Below are 16,818 nucleotides of genomic sequence, written 5' to 3' on the forward strand. Positions count from 1 at the left end.
ACGAATTATATCCGTGTTGAGTTCTGAGCACCCGTAAATTCGTGACTGTTTTTTGAACCGGGTTTGGAGAACCTCAGGACTCAAATATTTGTAAACATTGAACACAAATACACAGAAATTTTTTTTACAGATGAGCTGTAAACTTAAGAAAAAAAGCCACAGACCGAGAAAAAGACTACGACAACAGCAATCATGGATCAAATAAAAAGAGACAAAACTGAAAAAAAAACAGACGTCCAAGCATTTAGTAAATTTGGTAAATTACGAAATTTTCGGAATAAATGACTACGATTTAAAAATCATTAAGCATCTCGGTACTCATACGAGTATGTCATTATAGTAGAGATCAGAGATGTGCGAGGATCTAACAGCCGCAGAGCAACAAAATAGACGAGCGGTGTGCTCGTACTGTTGAAGCGCAAAGTAAAAGTACAGAACCGACAGACTGGGTTTGTAGGATAAAGAGATTGGGAGCAGTTGGTAAGATGGCAATATTTACAGACCGGATTGATACTTAGAGAACTTGGAAGAAAATAAAGGTGACACTTTCACTGCCGATAAGCGGTATAGTATAGCGCGTCGCGGCGCTTTATAAGACAGTGAAAGAGTCGATAGAACAGGATAGAGGATAGGAGCGACCTCCTAGGTAGGGTAGGGTAGGATAGGGGGAGGCGGGGTGGGGCTGGACCTGCGGTGGCGAGCTCGGAGCGCGGGGAGGCGGGGCGCAGCAGCGCGGGGTGCGGGTTGGTGAAGGTGCCGCTGTTGCGCCGCAGCCGGTGCTCGTACTCCACCACCGCCACCTCCGCCACCTCCGCCACCTCCGCGGCCGGCTCCAGCTCTACCCAATACACCCGTTAGCGCACATTACACTACCTCTACTAAATACTTCCACGCTTTCACTCACACGGAATCAACTAATAGATACACTGAAAAATAAAATGCCCTCACTATTGATCAATGTTTAGAACACTAGAACCTGAACATTAATTGTCTGTGAACTATATTAGCATTTTGATATACTTTTCATGCAGGTTTTAGCACTTTAAGCTCACATTAAAAAAGTATACATATTACAGTTTAAAGCACTGCGTGACCCCATAAGTGGGCATTTACCATAAAACTAACCGGTGATATGTAAGTAACGTCTTATATCACGCACACACACAGTTTTTGCTTGCTGTATAAATAAATATGCTCAAACAATAAAAATCCGTATAGTTCTACACTACCATTGTTAAGATCTAGTTTTTTGTTTCAATAAAATATACCTAACTTATTTAAATAAAAATAAATAAGAATGCAAATCGTCTGCGCACTGCACGCGCGTCGCGCATTGTATTACATACTTAGAATAGAATAGAATAGAATAAGATTTTATTCGTAAGCACAAACAAACAAGACATTAGATAATATAAAAGAAAACATAAAATGAGATTAAAGTGCCACGAAATGGCCTCATCTCAAAACTTAATTCAAATCACGTGAGCAGTTTGCGAGAGGTTCGTAAATAGACACAATCGCTAGATCTAGAAAGACCTTACGGGCTTGATCGTAAAGTCGTGTTTAGCACAGCACTATATGTATAGAGTATTGGTGCTCACCCTGCTTGTTGTTGTAAGCGGGCTGGTGCAGCAGCGTGGCCAGCCCGTGCAGCACGGCGCCCTGCTTGGCCACCTCCAGCGTCACCGTGGGACCCGTGCGCACCAGGTACTCCGCCGCCTGCCAACATGACGACCATTGTACATAGTAGCAGGTACTGTGTCGACATGTCATATTTTAAAATGCAGGAAAATAAAATTTTAGGCGAAATTAAATTAACCCACACAGAACGGGACGCACGATCAATATCCGTCGAGCGAGGGATGTTTTCACAGACCGAACCGCTTCGCGTGGCATTGTCCTCGCACGGTTCGTTCTGTGTGGACCCGCGAAATGTGTCGCGGGTAAAGGGTTTCTAAAGAATCTTTACCATCGCATATACGATCATTGATCACGGAGTGCACGTCGATACACAGAATGATATGAAATCCGCGTCGAACGCCCCTCACGTCGAAGAAGACTAATGCCTTAGCTTCTAGAATACCCTCGATGCCGAGGTCTTCTGGAAGGTCGTCTAAAATCACGCCCGAAATGTGCGGTCCGTGGCCGTCGGGTGAGTAGCATCGCAACGCGACAAGTGTTTGTTGACGTACCTTCTCCTGCGTGATGCCGACGAGCGACTGGCCGTCCACGGACAGCAGCTGGTCGCCTGGCACCACCGACTTGATGTAGATGCCCAACTTGCTGTGTCTGTATGTGTGTGTGTGTGTATATACCTTCTCCTGCGTGATGCCGACGAGCGACTGGCCGTCCACGGACAGCAGCTGGTCGCCGGCCGCCAGCCGCCCGTCGGCCGCCGCCGCGCCGCCCGGCACCACCGACTTGATGTAGATGCTCAACTTGCTGTGTCTGTATGTGTGTGTGTGTATATACCTTCTCCTGCGTGATGCCGACGAGCGACTGGCCGTCCACGGACAGCAGCTGGTCGCCGGCCGCCAGCCGCCCGTCGTCCGCCGCCGCGCCGCCCGGCACCACCGACTTGATGTAGATGCCTAACTTGCTGTGTCTGTATGTGTGTGTGTGTATATACCTTCTCCTGCGTGATGCCGACGAGCGACTGGCCGTCCACGGACAGCAGCTGGTCGCCGGCCGCCAGCCGCCCGTCGGCCGCCGCCGCGCCGCCCGGCACCACCGACTTGATGTAGATGCTCAACTTGCTGTGTCTGTATGTGTGTGTGTGTGTATATACCTTCTCCTGCGTGATGCCGACGAGCGACTGGCCGTCCACGGACAGCAGCTGGTCGCCGGCCGCCAGCCGCCCGTCGGCCGCCGCCGCGCCGCCCGGCACCACCGACTTGATGTAGATGCTCAACTTGCTGTGTCTGTATGTGTGTGTGTGTGTATATACCTTCTCCTGCGTGATGCCGACGAGCGACTGGCCGTCCACGGACAGCAGCTGGTCGCCGGCCGCCAGCCGCCCGTCGGCCGCCGCCGCGCCGCCCGGCACCACCGACTTGATGTAGATGCTCAACTTGCTGTGTCTGTATGTGTGTGTGTGTGTATATACCTTCTCCTGCGTGATGCCGACGAGCGACTGGCCGTCCACGGACAGCAGCTGGTCGCCGGCCGCCAGCCGCCCGTCGGCCGCCGCCGCGCCGCCCGGCACCACCGACTTGATGTAGATGCTCAACTTGCTGTGTCTGTATGTGTGTGTGTGTGTGTATATACCTTCTCCTGCGTGATGCCGACGAGCGACTGGCCGTCCACGGACAGCAGCTGGTCGCCGGCCGCCAGCCGCCCGTCGGCCGCCGCCGCGCCGCCCGGCACCACCGACTTGATGTAGATGCTCAACTTGCTGTGTCTGTATGTGTGTGTGTGTGTATATACCTTCTCCTGCGTGATGCCGACGAGCGACTGGCCGTCCACGGACAGCAGCTGGTCGCCGGCCGCCAGCCGCCCGTCGGCCGCCGCCGCGCCGCCCGGCACCACCGACTTGATGTAGATGCTCAACTTGCTGTGTCTGTATGTGTGTGTGTGTGTATATACCTTCTCCTGCGTGATGCCGACGAGCGACTGGCCGTCCACGGACAGCAGCTGGTCGCCGGCCGCCAGCCGCCCGTCGGCCGCCGCCGCGCCGCCCGGCACCACCGACTTGATGTAGATGCTCAACTTGCTGTGTCTGTATGTGTGTGTGTGTGTATATACCTTCTCCTGCGTGATGCCGACGAGCGACTGGCCGTCCACGGACAGCAGCTGGTCGCCGGCCGCCAGCCGCCCGTCGGCCGCCGCCGCGCCGCCCGGCACCACCGACTTGATGTAGATGCTCAACTTGCTGTGTCTGTATGTGTGTGTGTGTGTATATACCTTCTCCTGCGTGATGCCGACGAGCGACTGGCCGTCCACGGACAGCAGCTGGTCGCCGGCCGCCAGCCGCCCGTCGGCCGCCGCCGCGCCGCCCGGCACCACCGACTTGATGTAGATGCCTAACTTGCTTTGACCCGCACCCTGTCAAATATATCGTTTCTTCACTACATAGTATAAAACAAAGTCGTTTTCCGCTGTCTGTCCGTTTGTCCCTATGTATGCTTAGATCTTTAAAACTACACAACGGATTTTGATGCGGTTTTATAGATAGAGTGATTCAAGAGGAAGGTTTAAATGTATCATTTGTAAAGGTTTTGTGCGAAGCCCGGGCGGGTCGCTAGTTTATATATAACTCTTAAGGAAAATACAATACAATACAAATACTCTTTATTGCACACCTCATTGCAGAAACAATACAAAGAATACAGAAAAGAAGAGGTTAAACAACAGGCGATCTTATCGCTAAAAAGCGATCTCTTCCAGACAACCTTTATATATATATCTTTTCTTCCTCGCGTTATCCCGGCATTTTGCCACGGCTCATGGGAGCCTGGGGTCCGCTTGACAAATAATCCCTCAAGTAAACTTAAGTGAAATCATGGTTACGTTGCGCTGATTCCTCTTTTGTTGATAGCCGTTTTCCTACGCTTAATATAGCCTGTGAGGTATCCCCTAACGATAGCAAAAGTATTAAACTACCCGACCTCGATCAAACCCAGATCAAATCGGAAGAAACCTTACCTTGGCAGCAACGATGCTAAGCCCCATTCCATTGGAGTTCTTATTGAGCTGTATGATATGCACGGCCGGATCGGGCGGCCGCCTGTGCATGGCGCCGTATCCCGCCATGTACACGGTCCACACGCCGCGCGCGTGCGGCTGGTGCGCGAGCCGGCACAGCCCGCCGCGCTGCAGCGGCGCCACGAACTCCGCGAGCCCGGGCGGCACGCCGCGGACCACTTCCGCGCTGAAACCGTCGCCGGGGATCAGCAGCCCTACGCCGAGCCATGTGCTCTCTTCTAGCGTTATCTGTCAAGTTTATAACTATTAAAAGGTGTCGGAGCGAGTGTCTAATCGCATACAAATTGTCTGCGAGGAGTGGAAAAAATACGAGATGGCCTCCATCCTGCAAAACGTCTTAGGGCATTAGGGATTGTCCAAAAATCTAAATGGTCCAAGACACTAGGGGTCAGTTGCACCGAACCGTCTCACCATTAAAGCGTTCGCTAGATTTTATTGTGAGGGAAGTTTCGTACCCATTCCCTCGCTTGAGGTATATATATATATATATACCTCACTACTAACTCACTATTAACTCGGGAACTGTAATAAGCAGTTTTAAGAGCTGTATACACACTAACATGAGTGCAATAAACAATTAGGAATTTAGTTCACTGCTGAGTCAGTTCGAGCATCAGTCCGCTAATAGCGGTTAGTGCAAGTGGGCCAGCATGTTTAGGTGGTAGTGTCGTGCGGGTGCGGGTTACCTCGCGTCCGTCGGCGCGGCACAGCTCGTCGGCCAGCGCGCGCGCGTGGTGCGCGGCCGCGTCCGCCACGTCGGGCGGCGCCAGCGGCGTCAGCAGCGCGCGCACTTGCACGGAGTTCAGCTTGAAGCAGGCCGCCAGCGCCGCGCGCACCTCCTCTGCCGTACGGTACGTGCCGCTGATCAAGCGTGCTGCAAATGGACACATTTTTTATTGTCTGTCAGACACCATGACCGAGTAAAGTTTTCACTTAAAAGTGTTGCAAAGTCCAGGCATTAATAGCGACGCAAAGGCAGTCATATCTATACAATTTCTGCATACATATTAGAATCCTCCATTTCGCGTTTCTAAGTTTAAAGTCTATAAAGACAGTGAGACAGTAGCTAATTATTTCAACGATTATTTCCACTCAGTTTTTGTTAAAGGTATCGCGTACCCTGTTTCTCCAAATTCTCATACTAACAATAGCCCGGTAGATATCTCTTCGATTAACATAAATAATAAACTCGTTCAAACACCTCCAACAGGTTAACACAAATAAGGGAGCGGGACTTGACCGTATTCATCCAATTTTAATCTCTCGCTGTAGCAAGGAATTGGCTACTCCTCTTACTATTATTTTCCGTAAATCGTTATCCGAGGGTTGTTTCCCGTCTGTTTGGAAAACGGCTTTAATAACACCAATACATAAAAGCGGAGATAAACATGATGTTACACAGTATAGACCCATATCTAAATTATGCACTTTTGGCAAAATATTAGAAAAAATAGTTACATCAGAATTGACAAATTGTATCATTCGTATAATTTCCCCTGACCAACACGGTTTTCTTCGTGGCCGTAGTGTTGACACCAATCTTATTACCTTCACTGATTTTATTTTGAACGCTATTGGCAACGGTCATCAGGTTGACGCCGTGTATACCGATTTCTCAAAAGCTTTTGATAAAATTAATCACACTATGTTATTACACAAATTATACGAACTCGGTATACACGGAGACCTCTACAGGTGGATTGAATCCTACATCCAGAACCGATGCCAGGCAGTATCACTAAGAGGCTATACTTCCAGATACTTAACCATTGATTCAGGGGTCCCTCAAGGCTCTCATTTAGGACCGCTTTTATTTATCATCTATGTAAACGACATGGGTTCATCGTTTTCTAGTTCAAGACATCTAGTTTATGCAGACGACACAAAAATTTTCAAAATCATAAAAACAAAGAACGACTGCCTGGACATGCAACGCGATCTTGATAGCTTTGCCGCATATTGCGGTTATAACCAATTGCTTCTGAACCCTGATAAATGCAACTGTATTACTTTCACTCATAAACAAAGTCCCCTTCTTTTCAATTATAGTTTTTCAGGAAAGATCATAAATAGAATCACCAAGGTCCGAGATCTTGGTATTATTTTGGATTCTAAGCTTAACTTCATTTCACACATAGACCACATCTCCGAGAGGGCCTACAAGAAATTGGGCCTGATACTTAGACTATCTCAACCATTTAAAGATCCAAACACCCTAAAAGTAATATACTCCTCTTACGTTCGCAGCATTTTAGAGTTCGGTAGCGTCGTCTGGACCCCTCAATATACCGTTCACATAAAAAGAATTGAAAGAATCCAAAAAAAGTTGTTAAAGTCGCTCAATTTCCGCCACGGTCTGAATATGTCAGAGAATAGCACACACCGTCGTAGTCTAGGGCCACTAGATACACGACGTGTTTATATAGACCAAATGTTTCTGTATAAACTCTTAAATGGCCTTACTGATTCTTCCACTCTTCTTGAAAAAATTGTCTTTAAATTGCCTCGTATTCCCACGCGCCACCCCCAAACATTCCATATCGATTTTTGTAGATCTAATTTCGCCAAAAATACTTTTTTTAGACGAGCCTGTCATGATTACAATTTTAATTTCATAAATCTAGATATCTTCTCATTGTCTTTCGGTAAATATAGTAGTGGTCTGCGGAGCTTACTTTTTCCATAGCAGTGTCTTTGCTTTAAAAAAAAAAAAAAAATTGTAATTGTTCTATAGTCTTATGTAACGTATGTATGTTTGTAAGCATGTTTGATACTTAGGTACTTTATTAGTTGTGTATCCAATTGTTACTTCTGTGTATCTTCCTATTTATAGGCAGTGCCTAACAAGCCCTGTTTCTACTTGTTATCAATATCAGTATGTTATAATTAATGGAATTATAGGTCTTATTGTATATCTGCAAGTTTAAACTTATCTGTATGTGACTGTTTGTTTCCTAAATAAATTAAAAAATAATAATAATAAAGACTTAAAAACACAGAAATCTTGGACTCAATAGTTTTCGAGCGCCTTTAACTGCTGCCGACTGCTGCTAACGTGGCCACGTTTTACACTTTCAACTGTCGAATGCGACATGCATCGCACTATGGAGTTGTGGTAAGTACTGACCGGCTTGATGTGTGCGCGCGAGATGGCAGTCCGCAGGCAGCTCCAGCCCCTGCCGCTCCGCCCACGCCGCCAGCAGCGCCAAGCGCGCCGCCAGCGCCGAGCCCCAGCGCGCAGACACCGTGCCCGGCTCCGTCACCAACTGTACATTTAAAATCTCATTGTAAACCTGTTGAGTGGTAAAAAATGTTAACTGCTGAAATTAATGTAACGAAAATCATAACTCAAATTTAACTATTATTATGCCAAGAAGTTTAATTCGCACTTCCTAAGAATTCTTCGTCAAGCTTAATTTAGTACCTTCACGAACCTTGTCTCATAATTAAATGAAAGAGGCAAAGAAAATAACGAATGACTACTGAAAGTATGACTATGCACGAGTTGTCGTGTGTTTGGCCTCTACTTAGGGCGCAATACCTCTATCCGTTAAGCACTCGTTTTTGACTAAGCAAGTACATAGCTTAACGCCATGTTATTAGGCTACCTAAAGAAGGACTACCTGGCCACCTGCCGCTTCAACAGTGATTATACATTATTAGTTAAGTCACCTTATTGAAGCACACGGCGTTGATGTAGTGGAAGAGGTGCGAGAACAGCTGTATGGTGAGCGCGGCGTTGACGCGGCAGCGACGCAGCAGCACCATGGCGGCGGCCAGCGCCTGCAGCGTCGGCGCCGTGGCCTCGGTCGCGTCCGTCAGCGCGGGGTTCGTCAGCGTGCCCAAAGCCCGGGACAGCTCCTCTTGGAAGCATGACACTAGGTTGCTGGAAACAAAGAACAGACGCAAAATTTAGGCAGGTAAATAACTACAGTAAGCATGCCATGCATCAGTAATACTGCATTTTCTATGTTGTTGTTCTAGATTAAGTAGCTTGCCCAAAAATACCTCAGTAAATACATAACAGTAATAAGTACCTAAGAGTCGTATAAAAGTATTGTTATCTTTATAGAACACGTAACACATGCATGAGAGTTATCTAATTTCACTCACAAAACACAAGAAATTTAATTAAACTTATTACGCAGCCTTTTATTTATACCACGTCGGTGGCAATCAAGCATACGGCCCGCCTGATGGTAAGCAGTTACCGTAGCCTATGGACGCCTGCAACACCGGAGGTATTACACGCGCGTTGCCGACCCTTTAAAAACCTGTACACTCCTTTTTTGAAGAACCCCATACTGTAGCCCCTCGGGAAAACCTCGGCAGGGAGCTCATTCCACAGCCTACTCGTAAGGGCAAAACCCATATAGGTATGTTATAGCTGCAAACATGTGTAGATCATATAGATAAACCCAGACATAATTTATACCATTCATGTTAAGGACAGACAGCCATCGATCGCGGCGGCAGGTGGACCGCCGTAAAATTAAATTTAACGAGCGTAAAACCTGCGCTTGAAAACATTTAAGTTCAACGTCTTCCCGTTCAATTACATTTCAGAGTGATATATTAAACCCCTCCTAAAATTGGTTAGTCCCCCGATTGTTGTAAACATAAAAGTAATATTTGTCGGAAAATTATGATAAACACCATAAAGATTGTTATGAAATACCATTCAATGAACTTATTATAAACTTTATATAAAGGCGCTTTGTTAGTGATTGTATAGCTACTTAATACATTGATTTGAAACAATGATACGAACATTTTCGTAATTAGGTTTTAAGTACCTATCCGGAGATATTGACTTGTTTCTAGAGAACCCAACTGCTTAATTGCAGTCAGTTGTTAGTAAAGTTTTTTACCCATACAATTCTACAGTACTTACTATAAAGAAAACGAAGTCAGCTTCTACTGCCTCGAAAATAAGCGTTCCAGCGTTAGCCCTCACCTCCCAGGGCTATGACTATGTAACCGCTCTGAGCGTGCACACTCGACGCTGACTCCGACGGCCATACGTCCGCATGGCGGTCGGCGTCAGCCGTGTCCGAGTCCCTAAATTCCTTACCTAAAGGCGTTTTGCACAGTGGCGGGCAGTAATTCCTGCGCTTGTGTGGAGAAGGACGATATATGTCGGTCGCATTTGAGAAAGTGTAGGAGTTCGCTTGCGTTCGCCATCCAGAATGCTTGCGCGGCGGAGTCTGTACATCGTTCCTGTATGACAAAAATACGATACAATGTTACATCAACATCAAAGAACAGATTATACATAAGTAGACAGCAGTTAAAAAGTGATATCTTCAATAACCTGAATATAATTAATAAATGTTCAATGTCATGTCAGCGCCATCTATTTAAGTTAATCTTAGTTCAGTTGTCCTTTAATACTTTTCGTTTTCGTTTTTTTTTTTACTTTCAAAATGACACCCTTAATATAATTTAATATGGCGAGATTTCGTAAGGCAAGCAACATCTGTGCCTGATGGCAGCAGTTGACCACGACACTGCAAAGAGTAAAACGACAAAGAAGAAGAGAATATAATTTCAGTTTGTAAGAAAATCATTGGTTACTTCGTAAGAATAACAACAAGGGATATTTTTTTCCTAATGATGAAGAATAGCTGTAATAACCTGCACAGTGGCGTGTATGAGCGTGGCGACGTGGTGCAGGAACGCTGTGAGCTTGTGCGCGCGCTCGGTGGGCGTGAGCTCGGGCCGGTAGTGCGTCGACGCGCGGTACCTGCAACATTTATCATTCAATTTACCCGAGCGGTGTTAATTACCCGTCTACATTTCTTACACTTAGATTCTTGTCGTTTAAGAGCCAACAGGAGTGGTCATTTCTCCATACAAACGTACTCGACTGTTTCCTCCCTGGTTTTTGAAGCTAGAGGAATGATTTTTTCAACACAGATTAATATTGTCAATATCTGTGTCGGTGTGTTTTGCTTTTTTTGATATTTTTGTTTTTTAAGGCGCTAGAGCCCTTCAAACATGGCCAAAAATGGCCTCACTGACTATGCCGCAATGAGAGGCGTGGTATTCAAAACTGGTATCAATTAGCCAAAAAATCAAAACAGTCCGACACAGACAATTTCATAATCATTTAGATTTCCAAATTTGGTTACGATTGCTTAAGTTTTGGAGGAGGAAACAGTCGAGTACGAAACCTCGATTTTTGAGATTTTTACGCAGGATTTTTCGCCTAAGCTGCAGTTGTCCTTATCGCACTAATTTTAGGGGCGGGGTCAAGTTTCTAAATACGTACACGGACAGAAAAGTGATGGGCAATAGTCGACATTGAAAGTCGATAATCTAGTGATGTGATAAGTTATCGATAAACCATAACAAAGTCGCGATTTGCCTCTTAGTAGGCGAAGTAAGTAAAGTGAGTATGCACTTTGGCCTCAGGGGATATCGTTTAACACTATTTATTATTCCTTGGTTCATACAAAGCTGAGCTGACGCACTAGCTACGAGATTAAGTCCTGGCTACCCCCAAAAAGGGAGGGGAAAAGTCGGCTTCTGCGGTCCAGTTTGCCTCTATTTCTACCTATCTCTAGATATGAGATCAAATTTGGTATAAATTTTGTGTAAATTAGGGACGAATAATTTATTTTAGAAATAATAGTTTCACATTTTCATACACAAATCTGAATACACGAACGAAAAATTAAAACTATATATAATTTTTGGTCACAGATTTGCTCTTTAGAAGCAAATTGTGGTGATTTGCACTAAAAATTAATTACACAATTTAGTTTATTCATTCTTTATTTAGAAAAGTATCAGTTCTAAGTACGTATTATTATATTGCTTTATATTTTACAATTTTCACTATTATTCAAAAATTTATTTTAAACAAAGTATTAATTTTATTAAAACATTTGTGACGTGATCTCATGAAAGGGGCTCCACGAGGCGAAATACTTTTTACGCCAATTATTTTCTTTTTTTTTTTAATTTACAACAAAGACGAAAGTTCGAAAAAAATGTGGTTACTTAATAATTGCCTAACTTGTTGAAAAAATTACTTTACATAATATCAATTTATAACCGTAGTATATTCCATGATATGTTTTAAATACACCATATTATTTCCTAATTTTTAAAAGAATATTTAATACCTTTAAAATAATATCTGTCTGTCTGTCTGTCAATCTGCCTGTCCGTCTGTCACCAGGCTGTATCTCGTGAACCGTGATAGCTAAAAAGTTGCAATATTTACGGATGATGTATTTCTGTTGCCGCTATAACAACAAATACTAAAAACAGAATAAAATATTTTTTTAAGTGGGGCTCCCAAACAACAAACGGGATTTTTTGCCGTTTTTTGCGTAATGGTACGGAACCGACTCGCAATTGGCCGTTTTTTGTTAATAGCTTTGAACTTTTTTTATGTGGGAATAAACGCTTCGAATACATTTTTCTAGACATCATTCTGAATCCAATGAGGTATCATACGTATTTTTAGGAGTTAGTATCTCTATTAGTGGCAGCCGTACAAGCCCAAGTTCAAAGAAAAACCGCAAATCGATGTACAGGTTAGCCGTTTGGCACACGCATACTAAGAGGTCAAAACAAAATTTTTGACCCGCAGTTTCTAAAAAAAATCCCTTAGGAGGGGTATGCTGAAACATTTTTTTTGTATGAAAAAAAAAAACATATTTTTTTCCAAAAACCTATCGTGTGTGGTATCATACGAAAGGGCTTTTTGAGGCGATTCTAAAATTATACCACATCATTACATTTTAGCCATTTTTTTGTAAATTAAAACAAATAGAATTTTCAAAACACACCAAGTTTGGGGTCAAGTTAAAGGGTTAAGTAGAACTGTGTCACTTTGTATTGAAAAAAAAAACTAAATAAATTTTTTATTGCTTTTTTGGGGTTACATATGAGGATATCACGTATCATTTGTACAAAAAAAAATCAGCCATATCGTATCTGGAGGAGCCCAAACTTGGTATGTTTTGAAAATTCTTTTTCTTTCAATTTAAGAAAAAACCGGCCAAGTGCGAATCGGAATCGGGCGCCGAGGGTTCCGTACATTACACAATTTAAACAATGTATTTTTATGTGAAACGTGAGTGAAAGGTAAATTGCGGTTTACGATTTATAACGTATTAAAAAAAAACTACTAACTAGATCTCGTTCAAACCAGTTCTCGGTAAAAGTTGGCAAGGTAATGTACATCATATATTTTTTCAGTTTTATCATTCTCTTATTTTAGAAGTTAGAGGGGGGGTTACACATTTTACCACTTTGGAAGTGTCTCTCGGTCTCGCGCAAACTATTCAGTTTAGAAAAAAAATATATGAGAAACCTCAATATCATTTTTGAAGACCTATCCATAGATACCACACACGTATGAGTTTGATGAAAAAAAAAATTTTTTGGGTTTCAGTTCTAAGTATGGGGAACCCCTAAAATTTTTTTTTTCCTATTTTTGAGTGAAAATCTTAATGCGGTTCACAGAATACATCTACTTACCAAGTTTCAACAGTTCTTATAGTTTCGGAAAGAAGTGGCTGTGACATACGGACGGACGACAGACAGACAGACATGACGAATCCATAAGGGTTCCGTTTTTTGCCATTTGGCTACGGAACCCTAAAAATGGCTAAAATGCAATGATGTGGTATATTTTCAGAATCGCTTCAAAAAGCCCTTTCGTATGATAGATGAGAAGTATACGATAGGTTTAAAAAAAAAGTTTTTTTTATACAAAAAAAGGTTTCAGCACTCCCCTCCTAAGGGAATTTTTTTTAGGAACTGCGGGTCAAAATTTTTGTTTTGACTAGTATATACGTGTACCAAACGGCTAACCTGTACATCGATTTGCGGTTTTTTTATGCGAACAGCTTATACTATTTTTTTCACCACCTTGAACCTTTTGTAGACTAGACTATTGTCCCAAAATATTGGGCGACGACCGGTCGTCTGGCCTAGGAGGTAGTGACCCTGCCTGTGAAGCCGATGGTCCTGGGTTCGATGATATGATATGATGAGCACAGATATTTGTTCCTGAGTCATGAGTGTTTTCTATTTGTAATTAAGTATTTATATATTATGTATATCGTTGTCTGAGTACCCATAACACAAGCCTCCTTGGGCTTACCGTGGGACTTAGTCAATCTGTGTAAGAATGTCCTATAATATTGATTTAATATTTATTATTATTTATTTATTTATTGGGTTTCATATTTATTCCGATCAGAATTAGGAGCTCTTCAATTTATACCTATTTTTATCAAAATCTGACACATAAATAAAAAAACGTACCATCAATAAAACTGTATAATTACATCAAAGTAAGAAATATCACATGTCACATGTTTCTTTATTATGATAAAAAAGCGGCAAATTTGTTTTTCAAGACGCTTGCTCGAAAAGATCTTATTTCATGCAGGTGTACTGAAGGGAAAAGGCCTATATTGTTCCCGCGGGAGTTATAGCTTTCTTTTTTAATTAGGTATGTCACTAATTCATACGAACCAAGTAAGTTATAAGTAAAATACTTTGTTTAAAATCAAGGTATAAGGGAGTTTTACTTTTAAAATACTCACGACTATAATTTAATATTTTTGTTTATCATATTTAAAAATATTTAATTGGATTAATTTAACAGCCGTTATCTTGTATGTTTTTATACAACAATGTTTTCTTGTATGTCCATGTTATGTTATGTTTTTTTACTATTCTGTAACTCGAAATGTTAATTAGATTGCAGGTTGTAGAAGGATATTGAATTTAGTTACTAAAAACGCGAGCGGCGTGAGGCCGGCGAGGAGCGCAAATAACGTGCGCGTCGGTGTGCGTGCACCACACACACTGGGATAGTCCCTCGGTACGCGGTACCGCCCCCGTCAGCGCGACGACGATATTCTCTTTCAAATCTCAAAATTGAGTTTGGTCTCGGCTCCTGTTGGCTCTTAATACCGTTAGATCGTTAGACGGGTATACTCTGATGTAGAGTATGTAGACTGTGGTGGATTGTGTCGACGACAATAGGCGATTGAATCTCTGTTTGTTTACGGTTTTGGCGCGAGCGGTTACTGTTGCCGTGAAATAATAACGATCATGGTGCACAGCCGTAGGTCAGTTTTCTGTTATCGGTACCGACCTGGCACAGAGGTAGAGCGTGTAGACAGGCGCCAGCTTGAAGGCGGGCGCGTGCGGGTCGAGGCGCGTGATGACGGCCGCGAGGAACTGCGCCTGCCCCGCCTCGGGGAACTCGAGCACAGCCGGCAGGATGGCCTCTTGGCCGGGCCGCGCCGCGCTGCCCACTGTCGCACTCATCCTGTATACACAACAAATATTATTACTGTTCTTCTGATGACACAGTGTACACTTTACGTCGTTGTAATGAGGTTTAAACATGGTCAGTTAACTTCTGTACTTCTATTTCAATAACAATATTTGTATTTAGAGAAAATTATTGCTGAACAGCTACAGTTTACTCAAATTACGTATTACCTATTACACTTCTATACGATATATTTACGAAGACGAGCCCCCATCTTAAGTAATTTGTCATAATAGTGTAAAATGAGATGATTTTATATTATATATTAACGAAGCAATTTGTCATAATATTATGGAAAGAGATAATTACATATTATAAAGTAACGAATCTCTATTCATCATATTTCGGCGTTCGTTAATTTAATACCTTATTACACGTAAATAAGATTAAGATAAATAAGAGGGGTCAATCGACAGGTACTTGTAGTTGTGTAAGTAGGGCCATTTAGACAATGAAACGAATGCAATACGTATATAAGCATAGACTAATGAGTAAGCAGATAAGTGCTTGCTTGATTACTCTATGACTTCAGTATGTATACGTACATGTAATCTAACGATTTTTCAACAAAATATTGGAATACGCTTAGATACCGTGTAAAGGAAAAACCCCAATAGCTGCAATATTTCAACAGCTTAATCCCAGACCGTTCGTCCAGACCGAGCTCAATAGGGTTGTTCACGTGTTGAATTTTACAACTAAATCTAGTTAAATTTATACAAAATGAGCAATTTATCACAATAAATTGGAAAGTAACAAAATATATGGGGATAATAATAATAAGCTTGTGGCGAGCTGTTGGGGAGTGACGACCCCACGGACCCGAGTGCTCCAGAGAGTCGGTCAGGGTCTCCGTCTCCGGCGTGTCTTCGTCGGTCGGAGTGGACCCCAAGGGGACCCGCAGGACTCTCAGCTCTGGCTTGCCTTTATTGGCCATCCAGAGGGGAGACGTAAGAGCTATATGCTCCAGGGGTGGAAGTGAAAGATGCATAAGACGCGAGTTGGCACAGTGGCTGTTAACAGTCACTGGGTAGAAAGCGGCGCACACCTCTCGACACCCCTGAGCCGCTCACACCGGTGTTGCTCCTGGTCGTCTTCACGACGGCAGTTTCAGGGGCCCATCTAGTCAGCGGCAAGTCACCACCTGCCTCGATAACGTGTTTTAACATTGTTATGGCAGGTGTCCGGACTTCTTTACAATAGCCCAGTCTCATTGTCCACCCAAACTTCAATCCATAGACCGGTATACTGTTCACTTTTTCTGCAATAGTCCCAATGCCTGCTGCGACCGGTTCATGGGTGTCTATTGTTGCGCCTGTGAACGGGTTCCAGCAGGCGTTCTACATGACATTAAAGCTCTCCAAGGGGCCTCTACGTGTTGGATCTATATCCCCACGCAAGCCTATCAAAAGACCGGGATTTATAGGCCCGTGATATCCAAGGAGATACAAATAATAATAATAATAAAATACTTTATTGTGCACTACAAAGAAAAATACATGTTACAAACAAAGACAGGACATAAGTGAGTAGGTAACAACAGGCGGACTTATCGCTAAAAAGCGATCTCTTCCAGACAACCTTCAGATAGCGATTCAGTGGCTAGAAATAAGTTAATGGGCAGTGCAAAATAACAAAGGTGTAAAGTTTACAAATCAAATACCTAAGTATAAACTACAAACAATGAAAAATAAACTACATTAACTACATATATTATGTAAGCAACAATAATACACTACATAAACCTACACAAAATACATAAATACATAATGAGAATTCAAGCAAGAGAAGAATAACGA

At 43.3% G+C, this 16,818-nt stretch overlaps 1 protein-coding gene across 1 annotated transcript in view; it reads right to left on the bottom strand.

Annotated features, from left to right (window-relative positions):
* LOC134743252 (uncharacterized) overlaps window positions 1–16,818 on the bottom strand; it is a 154,374-nt gene that overhangs the window by 28,852 nt on the left and 108,704 nt on the right. The window contains exons 14-22 of the mRNA XM_063676661.1: window positions 14,837–15,013; window positions 10,342–10,450; window positions 9,779–9,924; window positions 8,377–8,590; window positions 7,832–7,970; window positions 5,391–5,578; window positions 4,645–4,932; window positions 3,904–4,044; window positions 1,602–1,719 (exon numbers count right to left, since the gene is read on the bottom strand). Coding sequence (XP_063532731.1) covers window positions 1,602–1,719; window positions 3,904–4,044; window positions 4,645–4,932; window positions 5,391–5,578; window positions 7,832–7,970; window positions 8,377–8,590; window positions 9,779–9,924; window positions 10,342–10,450; window positions 14,837–15,013 — 1,520 coding nt within the window. The remainder of the gene's footprint in view (window positions 1–1,601; window positions 1,720–3,903; window positions 4,045–4,644; window positions 4,933–5,390; window positions 5,579–7,831; window positions 7,971–8,376; window positions 8,591–9,778; window positions 9,925–10,341; window positions 10,451–14,836; window positions 15,014–16,818) is intronic.

The sequence above is a fragment of the Cydia strobilella genome, chromosome 7 (genome assembly GCF_947568885.1).
Source record: "Cydia strobilella chromosome 7, ilCydStro3.1, whole genome shotgun sequence".
NCBI classification, from domain to species: domain Eukaryota; kingdom Metazoa; phylum Arthropoda; class Insecta; order Lepidoptera; family Tortricidae; genus Cydia; species Cydia strobilella.